This window comes from Pholcus phalangioides, unplaced genomic scaffold (genome assembly GCF_987345545.1).
Source record: "Pholcus phalangioides strain wild (caught in Gottingen) unplaced genomic scaffold, Ppha-v1.0 ptg000039l_1, whole genome shotgun sequence".
Classification (NCBI taxonomy): domain Eukaryota; kingdom Metazoa; phylum Arthropoda; class Arachnida; order Araneae; family Pholcidae; genus Pholcus; species Pholcus phalangioides.
In genome coordinates this window covers 20678938-20703413 of record NW_028301625.1, presented here as the reverse complement: position 1 = coordinate 20703413, position 24476 = coordinate 20678938, and the positions used below count along the sequence as shown (strand labels likewise).

Genomic DNA, 24476 nt, shown 5'->3' with positions numbered 1-24476 from the left:
TTTTATTGTAATGCCATAAACTTGAGTTTTCACAATATGTTAAGGTCAGGGTTGGCAGGTTTTTGACACATGGTAGTTTTTGACAGTTTAAACTGTCATGTCAAAAACCTCAAATATTGCTTTTCAATATAAAAATTCCCATTGGAAATGCACACGTTAATTGCATGTAATGTTTAAAGTGACTGTTATACAAAGAATAAATATTTAATATGATTATAAAATAACTTTCTACTCTCTACAGAATTATTTTGGAAAAAAAATATATTTTTTTTTCAATTCGAATAAAGCACAGCATAAACACTGAAGGGAAAACTACGGAATGATTTGACATTCTCTGATTCAAGATGATTCTTGACCTTCCACAATTTCTTCAACTGCTTATATATGTGCTTTGTTATAAACCATCTGCTGTACTCTTTACAACAGATAAGTGTTTAAAAAGGTTTATTACATCATATATGTAAGGTTGATTTCTGTTATTATTAAATTATCTAGATAATCACTGTGTGAGATTCTTATTGTGCATAACATTGAAATATATCTAGCGATCAAAATACTAAACTGTATAACTAAAATGTCATTTAATTTGGCAATGCTAGCTTGTATATGATGCTTAAGAAACTCCTGTAACTTATCCTTAGTCAAACTTATTCTTTCTTACTTCTGCATTATGATATGGTATATTTACTAGCATTTATAATGCAATGGTTTTCCAACTGAAGCTTTATTTAATTTTAAATGTGCAATGCAAATGCTTTGGGTATCAAGTGATGTTAGCTCTGCTTGGTTGAAAATACTCTTAAAAACTTAAAGAAATTTTTTGATGAAAATAAATGAGTTTAATTAGTGTACACACATTAGACTATTAAAGTACTGTGTAGACTACTAAAAATCCTCACATAGAATCTGTTAGATTCTGTGCAGGGTTGTAGTGATTTAAATCAATTTTTTCCAGATATGAAAAATTATCTGTTGTAATTGAATAAAATTGTTTATGCAGCTCTAAAGTGATTTAAATTTTTATTATAAATTATTTTAAAAATTAATTTAAATATTATATTTTCTAATATTTTTATATTATAATACTGGTATATATATTAATATGTATATCATATATCAGAGATACCATAGTCGTACCAATTTAGCTGATAAATGGTTACCCAAAATTTACAATGATGAAGTTAGAGGATGTAAAGTTGACTTAGAAAATCAAAAATTGCATGGCGATGGATGGATATACATAATGAATAAATTCTGTGTGTTGTCAAATGATGTGGTAAAGCCATCCATGTTGATGCTATTGACACATCCGGCTTATTACATGCTGGAAATTATTTAGCAAATGTGGTTTTTAGTTCGGTGAAGTCAACAGAAGAAAACTTCAAATGTAAAATATCAAGTTTTGTTACTGTAAATATGGTTTCTTTCAGAAAGACTGGATGAAAAGCGTGGCTTTTCGGGACTTACATATTGGTATAGTGCCCACATTTTAAACTTGTCAGCTGAAGATTTGGTTAAAACTGATGTAACAAAGCATGTTAAAAGTATATTTAGATACTTCTGCAATCATCTCTCAAAAGCATGGTATCATGTGTAAGGTAGAAGTGCATTGGTCTTCCTGCAGAGGTATGATGTAATACTTATTGTGATTCTCTTGAATCTTATGTTAAAAATTCGTCAGTTGTTACCAAAGTTTGTCAAGACCACAGATCTCAAATAGTAACATCTCTAGTGAAATCTTAAATATTGATTCAAAAAGAAATGTCAAGGGCATAATTGCAATTCTGAAACCAATAGCCAAAATTAACGATTTTGTACAAAGGAACACACACACAACTGCTCCATAGCTGAATGTGTATTGGCATGGAAAAAGCTGCAATTGAAGATAAAAGAAGCATCAACATCAAACAATAAAAAGGTTTTGTCATCAGAGTATAAAAATATGTATAAACAATCATTAGCACACTTTGCTGATTTATTATAAGCTCATCAGTGTTAACTTCTAATAGGGAATTAATGGTCTTGAATTTATCAAACAAAAATATGGCTCTGGTTTCTTGGTAATTACATTAAAGTTTTTGGGAAAGTTGGAATCATTTCATGCTAAAAAAAATTTTTTTTAACACTAAGGTTGTTGATAAAATGTCTGATTTTGAGTGGTGGAATAGTTTTTATAATGTTTTGGGTAAAGATACAATTACAGAGAGCGATATTTGATTTGTAAACATGCTAACTACAGTCAAATCACTGATGCCTATGTTGCAAGGATTTTTTCAAGGGTGCAGTTCATTCCAAATAGCGAAACAGATTAAGAGTAGACAAAGCATCCCAAACTAGTGTTTCTAATGAAACAAATGAACACACAGAAAAACAAATGAAATTCACACAGGGTAAAATTATTTAATACTTGATGTAAGATATCTATTCAAGAAGTGCTTTTCCTTCTTTTCTTAATAAAATGTTCTGGAATATTTCACAAGTATATGATTTTTTATCTTTAGTTTGCAAATATTTTTTAAATAGTCATTATTTTTGTAAGTTTAAATTTCTTTAATGTTATATTCTTTAAAGAAAGCATAGATTAGTGACTAGTGTGTTAGTAATATATATTTTTTTTATATTTTATTTAAAAAAATCAATAAAATCAAAAAAATCATGATTTAAATCAAATAAATCGATTTTTTTCTAAAAAAAATCAACAACCCTGATTCTGTGTGAGAATTTTTACACAGAATAAAATTTTGGGCTGATCAGAAAATTGTAAAATATCAAAATAGATTCTCAGTAATTATAATTCTAAATGTAAAACCCTTTAATCTACATAAGTGTTTTTTTATTTAGCATATCTATCAGGCTAAAAACTATTTGACAACATTGACAATAAGTTTACTATTTTAATACTGATTTATAGTTTCTGAAGTCTAAAACCCAACTCTGTGATGCCCCTATCATACATATTTTGAATAAGCAGCTCTATTCCACTTAGCAAATTGAACACTGGTAATCAATAGCTTAGATAAAATGAACCACAAAACTATATTTTATATGTTCTAGACTCTTATGTCGAAAAATTCAAAATTGCAAATTATAATTAATATTTTGTTTTAATTATTGTAATAAATTAATGTTTAAAAATAAAATATTGTAATATACAAAAAAGTAAGTTTTTCATCATGTTATATACCTATTGTGTTCAAAACATTATCAAAAAGCAGTTAGGTTTTTGATGATTTTTGACAGTTTTTGATGGTTTAAACTAGTTTTTGACAGTTTAAACTAGTTTTTGACAGTTTAAACCTGTTTTTGATGCTTCAAAAACCCAACCCTGGTTAAGGTAGCATCTGTTTCATTCACACCCGATTATCAAGACTACTATTAATGACAAATTGTACATGATTACAGTAATCTAAAAATCAAAACAGTTTGGATATTTACTATATGTCCATTGTAGCAATAACTGAGATGAGTTAACACCATTAATATCATTTAGCAGACTATACAAAAATTTGTGAGGAGATTTTGAAAAAATTTCCATTGACAAAAATCTTCATACTTACCATATTTTTCAACACATTAGCTTTACATCAATGAGATATAAATTACATTAGAAGAAAACATATTGTGACACAGGTGTGTATTTTATTTTAAATAATACACTTTTTAAAGAACAAATTTGAAACTCAATAATGATTGTTTTCTAAGAACATTAACTTTATTCATAATATTGAAAAAGTTATACATTATTTTAACTGACCGAACAGTGGAATGAGTAGATGATTATGTGAACAAGAATTTTTAATACCACTTGAACAAAAAAAAAAAATTGAAATGGTTATATCAGCAACCACTCCAACTCAATGGAGGGAATGAGTATTTTTTCAAATATCTCTTTAGACTATTTTACAGTTAAGTTGAGGGAATACCACATACACCCAAATCCTGAAATCATTGATACTAAAAAGTAATTTTTAATTGATATTTTTAAATATGAAACACTAACAGAATCTCCATTATATCATACAGGCGAATTCGATTTTATGTACAAGATTGTCATGATGCAAGAAACTTCCAGTAGCAAATTAATTTTGTAAGTACCACTCTGTACTGGATATACAGTACCCACCACCAGTAAAATCACTGGTTAATAAAATCAGTCCACTGCTTTTAAATATAAAACAAATTCCAAATGAATTTTTTCTACTAAGAAACTGTTGGTAACTCAAAAGGAAATTTGCCCTTGTAAAATATTGTGTCTTAATTTTGGCATCTGGATTTCATTTGGAAGCATTTTCATTGATTGAAATTTCAACAGAAAAAGAAAAAGAGAAAAAAAGTAGTCAAGTGAGGGAAGTGACAAAAGAAACTGAGGACTCAAAGAAAAGCAGCTTGAACAGAAAGGTGGAGTTGGATTTGTATGGATTAGTTGAATTTCAGATAGCCAAAACTGGTTTTCCCAAGGTGTTGAAAACTAAAATTTCTATAAGTAAATTGTTAATAATTTAATACAACAATTGAGAGCAAGGATCCTGTCAAAACAAAGATTTAAATGTGAGAGATAAACAAGAGATACTTAAAAAATAAATAAAAATAAAATATGAATTTAAAAAAATTAAAATAAATGCGAGCAAAACGATTTACCTGCATTTAATGCTGTTTTTTCCCAACGTTCCTCGTTTTTTAAATTTTAATCTCAGTGAATATTGCACTTAGAAACGTGGAATTTCTTCGTTGGCATCAGGAGAGACAGGGCAACAACTTGCTAATTGAATTTTTGAGAACAGGATGTCTTTGTAAAAATTTTTATTTTAATAACTACACATCCCCTAGCAATATGAATGACATCCGAGTACTGCACATTATTTGGATACTTTTTCTAATTGGATGTATGCTTCTAGGATCAATGGTTCAACAGTAAAATGTCATACACTGTTATATCTATGCACCCTGTATATCTGTAAACCCTCCTGTTTCACTTTTACATTCCAGAGTTTTAGTTTCCCAAGAAAAAAATAATAGCCATTATGGGTGCCCAATCCTAATATGTATATAAAGTGGGTTGGTAAGTTTTTATGAAAATTAGGTGTTTTTAGAAAAGAGCTAATTTTATCTTCCATGGGGTATGTAGGTTTATGTAAGATAGCCAGTACACATTTTGTTGATATATGAATTACAATTTATTTAAGAGATGAAAATGTTAATAAATAATATTAGAGAGTAATTATTAATTGTAATTTAAACAAAAATGAAAATTGTATTTCTCATTTTTAAAATTAAAAAAAAATGCAATTTTCAAAGTACAAATTCTTTCCCTTCCCACATATATTGTAGGTACTGCAGTACTTATGTTCAGCAAAACCCCTCTTTTGAACACAAAATTTGACCATAAAAAAGTTCCTATATTGAAGCCTTTAAAATACTTAATTTTGAAATATAAACAAAGTTTCATTAACCTTTTAAGCAGTTTTTAAAATTTCCCCCTGATCCACATTTTTTTCATTTTATTTTTATAAATGCCACATTTGAAATTGCAAAACCTCAAACAAATTATCACCTATTTTCAATAAGAATTAGTTTTTCTGATTGTGAGCTGATAACTGCTTTCTCCCCAACAAGAAAATTGACTCCATCCATTGCTTTTTTTTCCTTCGCTATGATACAAAAACACCTGCCATGACGTGTGACTTTGAGAAGAAAAATATTTTTTTTGGAAAAGAAATCTTATTTATACAAAGTATCTTCTCGCTCTTGAACAAGAGCTGAACAAGTGGACAGAAACCCACTGGCAGTTGATTCGTTGGATGGGGGATGGAAAACATGTTTTTTGGTGTAAAAACAGCGTCGGCACATTTTTAGAAGAGGTATTTTGGGGTGACTGAAATAAAGCAGATCAAGATTGACAAGATATTTTGGGGTGACAGAAATAAAGCAGATCAAGATTGATGAGATATCTCTGGATTGCTGCTGAAAGGGTTAACATAAGTTAAGACATTTTTTATTCATGTATGCAATATTGTTGGTCTTTTCAAAGGATGCAAGAGCACACGGTAGATTTACACATAGATATTTAGTAGCATCTGACAAGAAATCAGAGACCGTGGGGGAGTTAACAATAGTAGAGGGGAGCTTGTTCCATTCAACTATGGTACTAGGAAAGAAACTATTTAAAACAGTCTGTTGAGGAAAAAATAGGTTTTAATTTTTTGGGGTGATGAAGTCTATTGAAACATGGGGGGCTTAGTCAGAATAGTGGATGTATCGAAATTTAGATAACCATGAGTAATCTTATAAAGCATGGCTAGGCGTGAGATAAGTCTGTGAGTAGCAAGTGGGTTGAGATTAAGTTCAATGGAAACTGAAAGAGGGCCAGCAGTCGTGAATAAAGCGGGCAGATTTATTTTAGATAGATTCACGGTTGTCAATATTATTAGGATGTGTGGGGGTCCCAGACCTCAGCTGCATAAGAAAGAATAGGAGCGATATAAGTTTAATAGCAGAGAAGTCGGACATCACAAGTAGAATACCTGAGGTTGCTGCGAAGAAAGAAAAGTTCGAGACATTTCTGGTAGACATAATCAATATGATTATTCAGATGTAGGTTAGATGAGATTATAACACCCAATTTACGATGGAACATTAAAAAAAAATTACCATAGTTTCTGGTAAATGAGTCTCACTCAGAAAAAAAAAAATTTGCTGAAAAAAAAATGCTGTTGCTTCATATAAGCTGAAGCAATTTTGTTCAAGGTGTAATGAAACACTAGCAATTACATGAAACTTAATTTCATAAGTTTCACTCACTGTTCAGTTTTTTGGGAGTTTTATAATAATAATACTGATAAAACATTAAGCAGTATACAGTCGGACTAACTTATAACGAACTTAGATATTACAAATTTTCGCATACAATGAAGTATCTACATTTTTTGTGTTACAAAACACAGGCAATTTTGTATTTCTTATCTATGCCAAGTCGTTATGGATATACCAAAGTTTACATACAATGTGTATTTTCAAGGTCTCAATATAAATTCGACTGTATATTCTGGTTAAAAAATACTTTTTAATTGAAATGAAAATAAAAATACATATAAAAATTAATTAAAATCCCTATTATAAGTCAGAAAAAAAAATGTTGAATAAGGCCGTGGTTTAAATGAGCTTCAAGAGTTAAAAATCATCTTCAAATACTGTTAAAAGCCACAGCTTTATCAAGCAAAATTTGTGCGAGGGATTATGGAGGAGGAATATTTGAACAAAGAATATTTGTGTCTGTGAGAACGAAGTCAGTGACTGTATATGAGTGTGACCTTAAAACAAGTGTTCAAAATGTTTACTTAAATAGGGTTTTTCATAGGAAATATTTTTTTTTTGGCCATAAAAGGGGGTGACCATTAAAAACAGGTTTCACTACATTGCTGTTTCCCAGTAAGAGAAGTTTCACTATAATTTTAGAGGAAGGCTGAACATGTTCTTGTTTTATAAAAGACAAAAATTGAAAAGAAAACCCTAATTAATAAACATTACATAATATTTCAGTCATTTCATTTAATTTTAATTGAATTATTTAGAACTAATCAGGTGCAAGTATTTATTAAATATATGTCTTTGAATACAAGAAAAAACTTAGATATTAGATTATATATATTAAAGTTCAACCTGTAAAGATGTGATGTATAAATACAACAAGGGAAATATGGTATTAGCTATGAACTGAAATATTTTTTCATAAATATATTAATAAGTAAAACTGTTATAACTTACATCCTTTATCTAAAGTTACTTCACTTAGTCTATATTTGTTTATGTCCGAGGTGTCTAAACCAAACATAGTAAGAGTAGCTGACATGACATCCTCAACACTGGTATCACTTGTGACTGGAATTACTCTGTGGGTATCTGCAGCCCTATATAATTAAAAACTGAGTATTTGTATCACAAAAACTTCTATCAAAACTCAAATTCAAGCATACTAAAACTGAAGTGGTGAAACCATTAACTTGTATACAGGATGGTAACTACGACCACCCAATAATTACAGGTGATTCCTTGTGAAAAACTGATATGGAAGTGTTTTCACTTTCTTTATTTGACCCATAATTAATAAGTGATACTTTAAAAATTAATGATGTCACTTCAAAATCCTGTCAAATTCACCGAACGTACAACTTGGCGTTTTTTTAAACTGAACAATCATATAAACCTAAAAAATTGAGAAAGCAAACCAGTTTTTTCTCCTCTATTGTTGTGTGTGTGTATACACTTTCAAATTTTTACATGATTGTTAATTATCACGATTTTTTAAGATCGCAGTTTCCTCAGATCTCATCCGAGATATTTAAAAAAAAACTACTGCAAAAACAAAATTCTGAAATTTTACAGAAATGTTTACTTGCCACATGTTAGTAAAATGAAACTCAGGTTTGGAAATTAACCCCTGGTAAAAATTTAATTTTGAATTCAGATTTTTGAAATTTGTAAATTTTTTCCAACTTTAAAATTCATAAAATTCTGACGAATGGTCATTATTAAAGTAGTTTGAAGTTCATTTTAGTAACACGTCATAAATACTACTATAAAATTATAGAATTTTCTGTGTAGTTTTGTTTTTAAATCTTATAGATGAGCTCAAAAACTGCAATTTCAGAGATGCAAATGCCCCTCATTCATTTTGTAACCGCAAAAATTCATTTTTGGAGCAGAAATTTTGAAAATGGAGCAGGATTAAAAACAAACCATATCTGCAAGAAAAGAAGTAATTTTTCTGTGAAATGCTGAAAGTTTTGCCAAAAACTTTTCACTGTTCAAGCAGACATTTGTTAACACTAAACTCTTTCACTGTCTGCATTACCATGTGCTAAAGATGAAAGACCTTCAACAAAAATGGCAAAATTTTGAATTTTGAGCTGCTTTCAAAATTACAGAGTTCAAATATGTCTGCCCAATATCTACCTATCTATTCTATGATGTCACTACTTGCAATTCTTTGCATTGTAGCGCAACCCATTCATCACAGAGTTGATAGTTCTGTTTGTGATACAATATTAAACATCCCAACAATAATTTTAATTGCAGATAGAGAACAATTCTTTGTACGAGAGGGACTGCAAGTAATAAGAAAAGGGTGCAAACATTTCATTCTCTCCAACACACATGTTTCGGAAAAGTAGGACATTTATATATAATAGGTATCTCAAAGAAGTAGAAGCATGCTCATTTTACATAACTACTTCCTTTGACTATTGTTAGGAGCAGACAGTAACATGAGTTCCAGCTTCCCCCCCCCCCCACAATGCATGGGCGGCAGAAGGACCGTGTGGCCAGATTGGGTGCCGCTCTAGGAGGGCACCAAATCCGAGTTAAAAGGGCAAAAACAGCTTTTTCGATCAAAAAAACGTGGTGAGAAGTGCCAAAAAGAGGTTCTGCATGGGTAGCAATTTTTTTCCTTGAGCTGCCCGTTTGCCAAATCCGGATCTTTGCTATGTGAACTTGTCACAATCAACAACTGCCGACGATAACTATACGACCACATAGTGACTAGTTGGAAAAACTGGATATTTTAGATGTAGTTTCTACAGATTCCCATTTATTTCCCAACATTTTCTGAAAAATTTTGATAATTTAAACGAGTGAACTGTAATTCCCTTTTCAATTCTTGGCAAAGGTGTGTGTGTGTGTGTGTGCAATCTTGTGGGAAATAAAGCAAATTTACGCTGTAGATACACTGCCTTTGAACGCAGGTAGGTGGTTGCAAAATTTTTTTTTACTGTTGTTTTCAAGAAAAAACCATATAACCTGCAGGAGAAAAAAACTCTCCAAAATCGGAAAATTCAGCATATAGCCCTCATTCAGGGACTTTGATCTCCCACGGGTTATACCAATAATAGTACAGGACTTCGTACTCAAAAGTAGTAGAACTACTTTTCAAGGTCACGAGATAGCACGATTGCGGTATATGGTGGGGAGGTAAAAAAAAGAAAAAAAATTGTACGGAAGTTTGCACCTCCGTACCTTTTTTCCTTGTCTCAGGAAGAACGCATCCTGTGGATAAAATTTTCATGCTTCTTTTTATTAAATTCCGGGTATTTGACGCACTACAGTGCTTTAGCAGCACCTCTGCGTACCACAAATAAGATTTGGAGCAAATGCGCAGGGATTTGGCATCTTGGCGCACCATGTAGCAAGAGAACCATTTCGGCACTGGTGCAGCTCTTGCAACCCTGCAATTTGAGAAAATCTAGTTCAAAGTGTTTTTGCTTCTTCACACAAATTTTTAATTTTATTTTGAAAAAACAAATTAACCTGATTAACACAATTTTTTTTGTATTTGATTTTCACAATTGAATGAAATATTTTTTAAACTCATGTTTGAAAAATTGACTTCAAGGGTTGTGAAACCCCTTAAATGAATAAAGTATCACTAACAATTTTGACATTTTTTTTCCAGTTCCAATTCAGAAGTTTTGGAAGACTTAAATGTGGCATCACAGCTTTTGGTTATAATTCTGCAACACAACTGATTTGATTAACACAATAAGCATGTTGAATGAAATCGATCACAGTTATAAACTATCATAATGAAGTCTAACAATTACAGTTTGAAATTTTTATGGCATCTTGTGCATATGAAACAGTAGGCCCCTTACTCAAAACCATATTTAGAAGAACAAACATTAAAGAGATGGCTTTCATTTTAGAAATTGAGGGGATATGATTTTTCAGAAAAAAATTAAACAAAATATAAGAGCATCTCAAAGGAACAGCAAAATTAGTAGTGCCTAGGGCAGCAACAGCCTGAAAGTCAGTCCCCGTTAAGAGGGGCCCGGGACAAACACCTCTTTATAAATACGCCTCAGAATAAAACTTCATCTGAAAAAAATCAAGTTCAACGTGAATATCATGCAGGCTATAATAAATTTCAAAGTGGTATCAAAATCTTTCTTAGTAAAAGGTAAAATAAATTTATCAACATTTCAGGGCAATAAACATTAATTGCAGTCACAAGGAAATTAAAAACCTTCATTGCAACATTAGTTATAGAATAACTAGTTACTGTGTTTCATAGAATAACGAATTAAAGTGGAGAATTAATAAATTTATAACACTTTAACTGACTTTATCAGTTATTCCATGAAATAACTAAATTATACTGTAATAGTAACATACATCAGATGATTCAATCATATGGAAAAAATCTTCTATAGTAATGAAGATTTTGGTTTATGTCAGCTTTTTTCCCATCCAAAGTAATAGAAGGTGGAATGCAAAATCCTCAATTGTAAGCATTATTTTGTTTATAAAAATTTTGGAGCTGACTACAAGGGGGGAGTACCAACTTCTAATATTTATAAAGAATAATCCGAGAAAATGACGTAGTGGTTACTATAAGTGTCCCTTCTGAGAGCACATATGAATTAGTGACAAATATAGATATTTGAGAATTGATGTATTTAATTATGACCCCAGCTAGCAGCAGCTGTTAGAGCAGTTGATATGACAGAATCAAAGGCAACCGAAAGGTTGAGAGATGGTTCGAATCCCACCCATAATGCTATATTTTCCCATTCTCTTATTTGCATCTTTGATTTTTTTGAATAATTTATTAATTTATATTTTTTCTGTTTCTAACTTGTACTTAAAGCTGTTATCTATTACAAATCTTGACATCCCTGGAGTGGTACAGGGTTATGATGCAAACTTGCTGTGTGGGATGGCAAATTAGCTTACAAAGTAAGTCGTTCCCCCACAGTTTTCTTCTTTTCACATAAAAAACCATAAAGTATTTGATGTTATTGTGATTGTATAGCAATTATAAATTTTTAACTAATGCAGCCCCAGAAGTGAAAATTTGAAAAAAGGAGCAAAAAAAAATGTAATTCCCAAATTATCATGGCATTTAAAAATGTTGTGTTGCTCATAATCACACCTTAAATATTTTAATTATAGTATTATCTATTAATATTTCAAGAAACTCAAGTTCTATTGAATTTAAAAATCTTTTATTTCCACAGAATGTGGGATCAAAAACAATGTAACAGCAAAACTAAAAAGAAATTAATCAAATTTCTATTGTTCCTTGAAAAGTCCAATTAATGATCATGATCCATTTTTCCCCCTGTGCTTTTCGGAAAAAACAAACTGCCTAGGTGCCATAGAAATTTAACACATGCGCACAGAACCCATTGCCCAAGGGCCGAATGTGGCCCTAGAGTCATCTGATGTGGAACAAGACTGCAAACCTAATTTTGTAAAAATGAACTAAGCAACACATTTCCAGATCGTTCAAGAAACCCACAACACAGTTTGAATCATTCAAGTGGCTTGCATCATGTACCAAGATCAATCAAATGACATGCACCATATTTACAGATCACTGCTGCACTGTTCTAGAGTACTCAAGTTACCCTCGATGCTGTTCCACTTCACTTAAGTGACCTGTGGCACATACCTAGATCACTTGAGTGACCTGCAACATTGTTCATGAACACTTAAGTAGCCCAAACCAGAGTTCCAGATCACTCAAGTGACCCACGGCACATTTACAAATACAACACCACAACAGGCAAAATGCCCAACAAGGTGGCTAAGAAAAACATGTCCATAACAAATATGATTGTCATATATTTCAGAAATACAGCAACCAAATTAAAAATGCAATTACAAACAATATATATACATGATTAAATATGTATATATAAAAACAATGCCCATAAAGAATACTTGTGTTTGTCTAATTCTAAGTATGGATAGCTTCTCAATTTACCCAAACATATTTATCGTATTTCTTTTTAAACGTGTCAATTGTGTTAGAATTCACTACTTCCAGGGTTAAGCTATTCCATTTATTAACAACCCTATTATGAAGAGAGACTTCATTTTTGGAATATGTTTACATTGAATGAACGCAGGTGTCGAGGAGATATGATGGAAGTGTTCAAAATTTTCAATGGGATGGATAGGATGGACCATGAACTTTTAGTACACCGCCAATCGACTGCTTTTACAAGGGGACACCAGTATCGATTGGTGAGTGACAATGCAAGGTTATGGTGTCGCGGGGAATTTTTCTCTGATAGGGTTGTTAATAAATGGAATAGCTTACCCCCGGAGGTAGTAAATTGTAACACAATTGACACGTTTAAAAAGAAATACGATAAACATGTTGGGGTAAATCGAGAAGCTATCCATTCTTAGAATAAGACAACCATAAGTATTCTTTATGGGCATTGTATGATATTTTATCATGTGCATATATTGTTTACAATTTTTGTTAATTGCATTTTTAATTGGGTTGCTATATTTTTGAAATATATGACCTCCATATTTTTATGGGCATCTTTTTCTCAGCCACCTCGTTGGGCATTTTGCCTGTTGTGGCATTGTATTTGTATCGAGAAAAATTCCCTGCGACACCATAACCTCGCATTGTCCCTTACAAATCAATACTGGTGTCCCCTTGTAAAAGCATTCAATTGACTGTATAACAATAATTCATGGTCCATCCTATCCATCACATTAAAAATTTTAAACACATAGATCATATCTTCCCAACACCTACCTCCATCCAATGTGAACATACTCAAAAAATAAGTCTCTTCATAACTAAACCCAGCACGCACCAATAAGAACAAGAGTAGCTCTTCTCTGCACCCCTTAAACCAAGTCTAAGTCCCTCTGTAGGTATGATCTCCAAACCTTACGGCATACTCCAGTCCAGGACGAACTAAGCCTCGGAAAAGCGGAAGAATAACTTTAGGACAACGCGAGACACCTTTTTGAAAATGAAGCCCCACACACACACACACAAGCATTCTATTTGCTTTTTTGACCACCGCTGAACAATGTTAAGAAAACCTAACCGACCTCCACATCTTCCACTTCAATATCATTGAGGATTTCATCACCCCATGCAACACCCGTACATTGAATAGCATTTTCTCTATATCCATTATTGACGTACCTAAAAAATAATTTCGGGCCAGAGCCAATGTTGTCTGCCAACCTAGATTCAACTTCTTTTTAACTAACTCTTATCGCTTTCTTCAACGCTCTTCTTTTATCAGTAAACAATGACAGGTCACCTTGTCCACTTTCATATTCTTTGAATGCCCTTTTCTTTTCAAGATAAAGGTTATGCATGCTCATAGCTGCCAACTTTTGAAAATGAAAATTCAGGAGATTTTCACGCGAACCCATATTTTATGCTAAAACCACTCCCTAATAAATACGAAAGGGATTTTTCCAAATAAAATAGGAATTTCCCACACATTAAAGTTAAAGTGTAGGGAATAAAATCCCTACTGAAAAACTGAAGTCAAATTAAAATACGGATTTTACACACATGGAAGTTAAACTTTTGGGAATAAAATCCCTATGCAAAAAACAAGTGAAATTGGAGGCCAAAACTTCAAAATACTGACCTAAAAAATTAAATATTGTGTTCAATCAGAAACGCTGTGGACAAACATTCTGCGCGAATGACCCCAAAATCATCGGAAGATGAAGGGAAAAAAGCGTCAATTTTTAAAGAACACTGACTTTTTGTGACACTTGCTTGATGGTTTTTTTTTTCATTTCACGAGTGATGATTAGGCTGACCATATTTCATCCAGAGAAATATGGGAAATTGGAATTCCAAATACGGGACATCGCCAATTATCACCAAAAATGATGCCAAAACCGAACAAAGTTGCCAAATATTGCTGAAATTACGGAAAATCAGAAAAAAGGGTAATTAAGCACTACTGAAAATTGCAGGGCATTAAAATGAATCCAGAATAAAAAAACATGTTCACCAAGACAAATGTAGGAGATTAATATTCTTATTTATAGTTGTAATTATCATAATATAATTCATGAGTTGAAAAATAATTTTAATCTTTGACTTCAATGAAGAATAAAAATTCAGGAAAAACCGGAACACTTTTGCTAAAAAGTCGGGACGGCCAGAAAAATACCGGGACTGTCCCGGTAAATACTGGGGCGTATGGTCACCCCAGTGATGATGGCAGTCTTTCCATGACCGATGTTTATGTCCGTAACACAACTTGTACAAAAAGGAAAAATCGGCCCCCTTCTGGAATGTTTGATGAATGGAAATTCATCGGAACAAGTATCTTTAAAATTGATTAAATATGTTTTTGTTTATCAGTATTCATGTTTTGTTATATCGCACGTAAGTAACTTCAACAAAAGAAATTTTGACCATATGCGCGTCACTATAATCTTCAATTATTATCCAGGACTATTGGCTGCTAAGCTATTTCCCTGCACGATAAGACAAACAACTTTGTTGTTACCATCAGAGGGTTTGTAAAACTTCCTTAAAAAAGGAATTTCCCCATTTACGACGTTTGACGTCATTTCGAAAGAAGAAAAAAAAAAAAGGCTTCATGCCCCATAAGAAATTCCTTAGGGATTGTTTTCATAAGAGGGGATTTTTTTAAATGAAGTAGAGAATTTTTAGGAACAATTAGGGATTTTTTGTGATTTTCATAAAAATTCGGGAGATTTAAGAACTTTTCGGGAGGTCGAGGGATGAAGCTAGAATTCGGGAGATTCCTGGAAATTTCGGGAGACTTGGCAGCTATGCATGCTATCCATAAACCATGAAGGGTGCGATGTACAAACACTTTTTTTTTTCGAACAAAGGGTATGACGTCATGCAAAACAGAGGACAGCTTCATGCTAAATTCTTCACACTGACTGATTCCAACTAGTCTTTAAAAACGTCGGCAAACCGTTCTCTCAAAACATCAAAGTTAGTTCTCAGAAAACAAGAAACCAGTCTTGTTTTACAGAAAAAACTAATGACATGATGATCTTTGGAAGAAAAGTCATCCCTAACCGAAACATGTTCAACAAGATCCTCAGAACTAGTGAGAACTAAATCCAAAATAGCAGTTCCCCTCGTGGCTTGATACATGCTGGTACAGAAAATTATTGAGCCCCAACTTAGTCTCTTTCATATTAATCTCAAGCTGAAAAGTTCTCCCAATTGATACCCGGGTAACTGAAATCCCCTAATATGACAACCCTTTTATGCTTGCACATGTAGGAAATTTCATCATGAAATACATATATAAAAAGCTTCTAGAAAGTCCTCACCCAGGCTTTTTTCTTCTCAATTGATGGTCGAAGACAAAACTTTCAAATGCAGAAGAAAGAATGACCTTAGGAGAATGCGAAGAGACCTTTTTGAAAATGAAACCAAGCATTCTATTCACTTTTTTAACCACCGCTGAACAATACTCAGAAAAACTGAGCCGCTTGTCAATGAAAATTCCCAAATCGGTCACCCTAGTTACATCTAGGATAGTGACACCATTCAATTTATCTTTAAAGGATGCCGGGGCTGATTGAGGCAGGCCACATTTGGGCCATGGGTTGAGCACATGTATGCTTTAAAATAAAAAAGATTTGAAAGTTATTTTCTGAAGGTTAAAAAAACTGGGTTCAGCTAGTGACTAATTAGCTCATCATCCCTCCCGTAAAACCAGACTTGGCCCGGGCTCTGTCCCATTAGGGATGAACGGCTCATTACTGGATTCCGGGGGAGAAACCACAGTCTCTTATCTCTCCTTGAATCTCTCTTGTGCCCCAGTAGCGAGTAGTGAATAAAACGTGTCAAAAAGGAAGGGAGTGGGAAAGCAGTGATATTTTACAGTTTCTTGGAATTTTCATAGAGATGTTGAAGAGAAACAAAAAAAAAAGGGAGGGATAAAAAAGGAAAGGGAATCGAGGTAAAAAATGACAATTGTGACAAAAGTAGGAAAATAGGAGGACATTTCTAAAAAGTAGGAAAAATAGGAGCACTACGAGACCTGCAAATGTAATGGCACACTGAGTGTAGAAAAACCATTATCCAAATCTCAGTGAGTGGTTCTTCCCACTTCCTGAACAAACAATGTTTTTGCTTTGCATGTGAAGTGTAAGTATAAGGAGTTGGGAAAACTGCTCACTGAGATTCGGATTATGGCATTTTACACTCGCAGGGTGTTGAGTCTGTGAAAATTTGAAAAAAAATTACAATACAATAACAAGATCAAACATGTTCATTTTATTATGCAAAAAGTAATAAAACCTGTGCGTGGGGTGGCTGGCGCACTTCACCCACTGATCCACCATGCCCACGCAGCAAGTGCATCATGACCCTGCACCCCCCCTCTGAGAATATGGGATGTTTAAAAACAGTTTTGAGTACAAATGAAAAACAAAAATAATAATCATTCAGAAAAAAAAAATTGAAGCTGTAAGAAAGAAAGGAGGAAACAACATTACGGGTGGGATTCGAACCAAACTTTCGGTAGCCTTAGATTCTTCATCGTACCAACTGCTGCTAAACGGGATCCTAATTGAATACATCAATGCTCAAACATTTATTTGTCACTAATACACATGTGCTTTCAGAATACACACTTATAGTAACAGTAAGCGCTAAATGCCAGTTTCTCTCGGATCATTCTTTATATAGAAGTTGTAGCCTGCTCCCTGACTTTTCTTCTGTAATTTATCATTAGCCTGCACAATACAGAAAGAATTACTTCTTCCGCCCCCCCCCCCCCAACAACATTTTAAACTCCTTTTGCTTGATTTCTTCACTGGATCATAGCAACTGCATGATCCTGAATCATGATGCGTGCCACGGCATCTTTAAGAATGGCATATCCACATTATATTTGGAGATGTAGTGAATTTTACATACCAAAACTTGCACTTAATTCTGATCAGTTCGTCTTCCCTAGCTATGCTAATCTCTAGAATATTTTATTCTTACAAAAATGAATATTTTCAGTTAAAAAGTTATGATTTTTTTACATTTCACACAATATATCTGATTACTAAAAATCCACACGCCTTTCTTCACCAACCCCTTACTTTTTCAATGGAAAAAATACATTAAATCAATGAAAGTTCATTCAGTATATCTCCAATACAAAAACCAAGCTATTGCAATTTTTACATATATTTTGGCAATGTTTTCCGCTAGATCTGTTTATTTGATTGTTTGATATTGTTTTTGTGAGACCATGCACACAAAGGCCAATTAGACTGAGACCTACAGTTTAGAGCAGATTCCAAACTGCTTATCTTTCATGTCAATGACCAAGAAGTTGATTTGCTAACCACTAACTGTTGGAATCTCTTGTGGTCGCAATGTGTGCCTGCTGCCACCTTTCTTTTACAAGTTGTACAGAAAAGATTCTGAAGAGAACTGAGCAGGTTTAGAACAAATGAAAACTCTGAACATCTTTTCATACAGTAGGAGAATGTCTTACTGGTCAGGGCTGTGGCAGCCAGGTAGATATGGCAAATCGCACGGTTGACCACAATTGATCAATCTCTTTTTATGAAAATAAGTAAATTCTCTATTGCGACACAGAAATACACATTGAATAAAAATGACTATTTTTACAATGTTTAGTCAGTACAGGAAGCAATACTATTTCTATTATGGAAGTTGTATGCTCAACCTATATTATATAGTTATTACCTATATTATGAAGTTATACCTTCAACCTTTTTTTTTTAAAGAATTTCATTTCAAATTGGTAATATTTGCATCTGGTTATTACTTTTTTTTCCAGTGAATGCATCACTGAATTTTATCATTGTTATTATTACTACAGAATAAATAATTAAACAAATGGTCATTACCGAAACTTTCCAGGATACACCTTCACTGATCCAACATCAGCATTTGGCGGCCGGAATCTTAATAAAATGGCAGGTCTTTTACCTTCTTTTCGGGTAAGACTTTGCACTGGCATATTTTCATCAATTTCCTTTTCAGCAGTTTCACCTATACATGCATATAATGGTAATTATGGAGTATTAAGTTTTTGCAAATTCATTTTAGATTTTAAAACATTACTTTTCATTTATCAGAGGTGTCAAAAGAACTGGCTTAACAGCATATATAGCTTTTTTAAAATGCTACTATTGAATTTAATATTTGGTGGCCCAGGAGATCAGTTGTACATTTTTGCTGCTGTGTAGCTGCATTTAGGCAATATTAAGAACAATAGAGAAATTAAATTATCACAATTCTTATTTTCCTAAGTACCTTTACTAACAAGGAAGGAGTACCCAATGTGTCATCCTCAAAAAATTCTGAAAAAACTTAAATACATTCATCTCACTCAAAAACACATAAAAACAAAAGAATTAGCGGTGGAATGCAATTATCAAAGGCGCAAAAAATGACCAAAAATGATAAAAGTTGGTTACTCGTAGTCTCTCGAGCTTCCTAGTGAATATTCAAGGAAAAAAATTCACTTTCTTTCCTCCATCTTCTCTGGTCTAGAAACTAGTTTATTTTTATTTCTTTGTCTGTGCTGTACTTGATCATGTGTTGCTTGAATGACATCATTAACACTCTAGGGTTGCAAGATTTTTATATTCATTCTTGGCCTCTATTGGTGCTTATAATATTATACACCAGGCATCTTCAACCTGTTGCTCGCAAGCACCACTATGCTATTTAAAGCACTCATAGTGCTCGTGTCCGATTTCATGCTTGCAAGCAGTCAATTAACGTCCACATGGCACAAATTGAATTCAAGGATTAAAATCATGCTGCTTTTTCAGGCATACGTATTTCAAACTTGCCGTGACAATGCTCTTCTTTTGACGATAGGTACAAGTGCTCACGACCAGCAAAAGGTTGAAGATCTGTTATACAGGATACATAATAAATGGGGGTATGGCATTTTACTGGTGAACTGTTGATCCTAGAGGAATAATTCCTATTAGAAAAGGTTTCTAATTAACATTAAGTACACAGATATGTCATTCGTTTTTTTTTTTGCAAGGGGTTGTGTATAGTTATTAAAATGAAAAAATTAATTTTTTTATACAGTCCCTGTGTGCCCCAAAATCCATTTGTTTTAACTCATCTAAATTCTCAGTTGAAGTGTCTTGAAAATGGCCATTGTCGATTGACTTCATGGATGCAGTACAAAATTAACCACAGGCTTTTGCTCAGGCGGTTACTATACATTTATGACACTCAAACAAAAGATGGAAGTGGTACAGAAGTGAGGGTATTTGCATCATTTGTCGAAAGCATCTATATCTGGTCAAGTCATGAAAAATGAATACATATATTATGTTTTTCAAGTTGGCGGTTGCAGAGATATCTGCTGTTCAAACAATTTGGGAAGCCTCTTTAATATATGTGTATATACAGGGCAGGAGGACACATAGGAAAGTTCTTTCGTTCTGGAATAATTCATGAACCATTGATTCTAGAAGCATACTTCCACTTGGAAAAGTATCCAAATAACGCGAGATCTCAGGTAGGTCATTCATATTGCAAGGAGTTGCAGTGTTATTAAAATAAAAAAATTAACTTTTTAATTGGTCACCCTATCCTAAGAAACCCAGTTAGAAAGTTGTTGCTCTGTCTCTCCTGATGCCAAAAAAAATCCATGTTTCTAATTGCAATATTCACTGAGATATTTGAATTTGAAAAAAAGTAAATTTGAGGGGAAAAACCAGCTCTAAATGTGGAAAATACCATTTTACCGGCATTTAATGCTGTTTTTCTCCCCAAATTTCCTGTTTTTCAAATTCAAATATAGTCAAACTTCTCTTTTTCAAAAAGCATTTTCTGTGCTAAATCAATGCAATATCTCTCTGTATCGAAGTTATTTTTGAAAAACTATCTCGAAGGACAAAACCACAATGATAGTAAAAAGAAAACATGTAAATTCCTTTTCTTTTGTGTAAATAAGGCTTTGCTCCAGAGGTGAACGAAACTGATAATGGATCTTGTCATTCATAGGCAGGTACTATGATTGACATAGGGTGGATGTCATGTGGATGGCTTGTTCAGCATGGCAAAAAGTCAGCCAACAGACAAAATTGCTTTAAGAGAGCTGCAGGTTTTTAAACCAGTCATCTCAATGATGAAGGATCAGATCTGGTGGTTCACTCAAATTTCAACGATTCTCAGAACAATGTTGAAGATGAAATTGCAAAACCTTGGGGCATTACTAAAAAACACTAGAAGCTAGAAATTTTATTTTCCCTGATTTTGTCGAAATAGTCTAAGTTAAAGTTCACTACAATCTTTCAGCATACACATCTTGACTGATACCAAAGTTATTGGTGAATGTATGGCTGACTCATGTGATGAAAATACAGCAGAAAATGCTCTAGAGAAATTAGGAAAAAGTAAAGGAAAAATGCTGAACACATGCTGTGATCAAAACAGTGCATCATTTTCTGGAGCAAACTGAGAAGATAGGGCCCAAAATATTTTTCTAATTGGGTTTTGGGACACATGGGAGGGAGGACTGTATAAAAAATTATTTTTTTTCATTTTAATAACTATATAATGGCTTGAAACATGAATGACACATCTGTGTGCTACACGTTATTTGGAAACTTTTCTAATCGGAGATCTCTATCAACTGTTTGCCAGTAAAATGGCATACCCAGTTTGCTATGTGCCCTGTATGTGTGTGTATGTGTGTGTGTGTGTATATATATATATATATATATATAATTTTTTTTTTTTTCAGTGATCCATTATTCCGACAGATTTTAAATATTTTTGTGCATATTTTCAACCAGAAAATGTTTTTTTACACCTGACAAAAAAACTTCTCTTCTAATCCCCCTTTTACCATTTTAGTAGAAATAAACAGACTATGAATGTAAATGAAATTCTACTATTAATAATTGAAAAAAATCCACATTAAAAATTATTTTCACTCATGAGTCTGAATTGTTAAGTAATTATATTTACCATAAACATCAGTGAGGTAATAATGCTTTGGATCATCAGAAATATGGAAAGCCCTCAATGCAGCACACTAAAGAGGAAAAAAAAAACTAGTTGATGATACTGAAAGATGCATTAAAACAGTGTTCAACTGCTGGTCTGTGGAATTGGTCCATGAAACAGTTCACCCAATTTATATAGAAACTTTTTTTTCTTTCAAACCGAGCACAACTTAGGTCTATCACCATCTACGGGTGATTTACTACCTAGTGAGTTGTGCCGGAAGTGTAACTGTGTGTACCTAACAGTCTGAGTGCGTATGTAGTGCTGTGTTTGATTTTTCAGTGCTGCCCTCCATATTTTAAAAGTGAAGTGAGAGGTGTTATGATTGAATTACATTTGTACTGTTTGTAGGTCTGTTGCTCTGTGGCGAGACTTTTCAAAGGGGAGATCGGCTCGCATTCACACCTTGAAGTTGGGAACCACAGAAAACCAACTTCAGCCAACCACCACTGTGGCGATGGTGGGGTTCGAACCTGGGACCTCGTGACGCGAGTCACTATGATCGCTTGACCACCACAGCGGCTCACGAAGGAAGCCGGCCGGACTTTACCCACGGTATCGGTAAGGCTATTAAAAATGAGAGCAAGACAATGAATTATATATACTATACGTAACCAGCGGAAGTCCGTGGCCCTCCGCTAATTTGACAAGGTAATTGAAAATAATTGCTTTATTAATATGGTGATGGTGGGGTTCGAACCTGGGTCCTCGCGATGTGAGTCTATCACTATGACCACTCGACAACCATAGCAGCTTATGTAGCCACTACATGATTTTGAGTTACACTGTTGCTGGTTCAGCAAGATACTTTAAACTTTCTGCTTGCAGTTTTAATGACTTGTCTTTGTCAGTCTTGTTCAGTAAAAAAAAAAACCAAAGAGGGAAATTGAATTCAAAGTCAATGCAGTATTTAGTAGCCCAGAAACAATGTTACAGCCATGCATTCAAAGTGTTTTTAACAAAGAAGCAGTGGATGTTGAAATATTCAAAAGTTATAATTTTTTATTTTATTTTCAGATTTGATGAATAAAATACTGACTGTATTGGTTTATACTTGCGGGGGTTAAAGTCAGAGTGGTGTAAGTCACATTTTCAACAACTCTGACCCAAGTCTAGGAATTTAATCTAGAAGTACTGAATTATTGAAAGAAAAAAAATTAACTTAGTCTCAACTTCTAGTTACCCACCAGATTGTGAAATAGCAAAGCTTTTAAATTTTTATTTCCTTTTCTACTTTAAGCTCGGATATCTAATTAAATTTTGTTTAAGGAATTTTAAATATCACAAAAATTAGAACTTTGTCTGGTTTTAATTTATATAAAAAATTGACACGTTTTTAAGACAAATACAATTTAATTGGTCGAATGGTCGACGCGTTTTGGCTCTACAGTGGAAAGCCGTCATCAGGACCTCATGGTCAAAAATTACACAGATGAGTCATCGAGGGGTGATGCTTATGTCTGGTCATTCAGAGAGTTCGCCTTTGTATTTGCTGAGTGGTCTTTGCAACAGATGGTGCCCCAATTCGCATCTAAAGTGTTGCAAATTTGTTCCTTGTCAGAAAACTTTCCTGACACAGGGGTACAACAAAAAAAATGGCGACTTGACCGCAGCAAAACATTGCTACCGCAGGGAGTTCCCCATCGAGGGGTTAGCGCACCAACCTCTCGATGAGTATAAAAAACAAGCCTGCCGTTCGGAATCTGCAATAAATTGTAGGTCCCAGTCTAATTAGCCCTCGTGTGCAGAAAATGACTGTGGTGTGACAAAAATGATCAAAATTCTGTCTCGACTGAGGTTAATAAAGCCTGTCCAAGCTGACGAAATAGGTGGAGTAATCCTTCCATTATTAACAAGGAAATCCTGGCATGTTCCTTCCATCATTAACGAGGAAATCCTGGCATGTTTTGATGAAGTATCCCTCGAGAAAATTCAGTTCGGAATTATGTGTTGCTTTTTCTAAAAACAGGCGCTTTCTCAAAATCAAAGTTTGGCTATTGCCCAACACTGTTGGCAACTTTCACATAATTTTGATTTTTAGAAAGCGTCTGTTTTTAAAAAAGCAACACATAATTCCGAACTGAATTTTCTCGAGAAATACTTCATCAGAATATGCCAGGATTTCCGTGTTAATGATAGAAGGAACACTCCACCTATTTCGTCAGCTTCGACAGGCTTTATTAACCTCAGTCGAGACAGAATTTTCAACACTTAGGATGTTAATTGGGGCGCCATCTGTTGCAAAGACCACTCTGACGCAGCAAATAGAAAGGTGAACTCTCTGGACGACCAGACATAAACATCACCCCTCCATGACTCATTTGTGTGATTTCTGACCACAAACGAGGTCCTGATGACGGCTCTCCATTGTAGAGCCGAAACGCGTTGACCATTCGACCAATTAAATTTTGTCTTAAAAATGTGTCAATTTTTTGTATAAATTTTTGTGTATTAATTTTAAATTGCCTTATAATTGCAAATAAAACTTTTAGCTGTAAGAAATTGTTTATACATAGTTAAATAACTATAACTGTACTTTTTAAAAATCTCAACTGAAATGTGCAAAATTTCAACTGTAGGTTCAAGTATAAATAAATAAAAACAAAAAACAATAAACAATCTCAATCAAAAATCTCAATCTCAAAAGTGTGCCGCGAGATAAAGATGCTTTTATAGAGAAAAA

The 24476-nt window shown here is 33.4% G+C and overlaps 1 protein-coding gene across 1 annotated transcript in view; it reads right to left on the bottom strand.

The window, feature by feature from the left end:
* Positions 1-24476, bottom strand: part of LOC149065674 (diacylglycerol kinase theta-like) — a 132647-nt gene that overhangs the window by 63453 nt on the left and 44718 nt on the right. Inside the window, exons 9-11 of the mRNA XM_089254062.1 lie at positions 21755-21821; positions 18655-18799; positions 7762-7904 (exon numbers count right to left, since the gene is read on the bottom strand). Coding sequence (XP_089110188.1) covers positions 7762-7904; positions 18655-18799; positions 21755-21821 — 355 coding nt within the window. The remainder of the gene's footprint in view (positions 1-7761; positions 7905-18654; positions 18800-21754; positions 21822-24476) is intronic.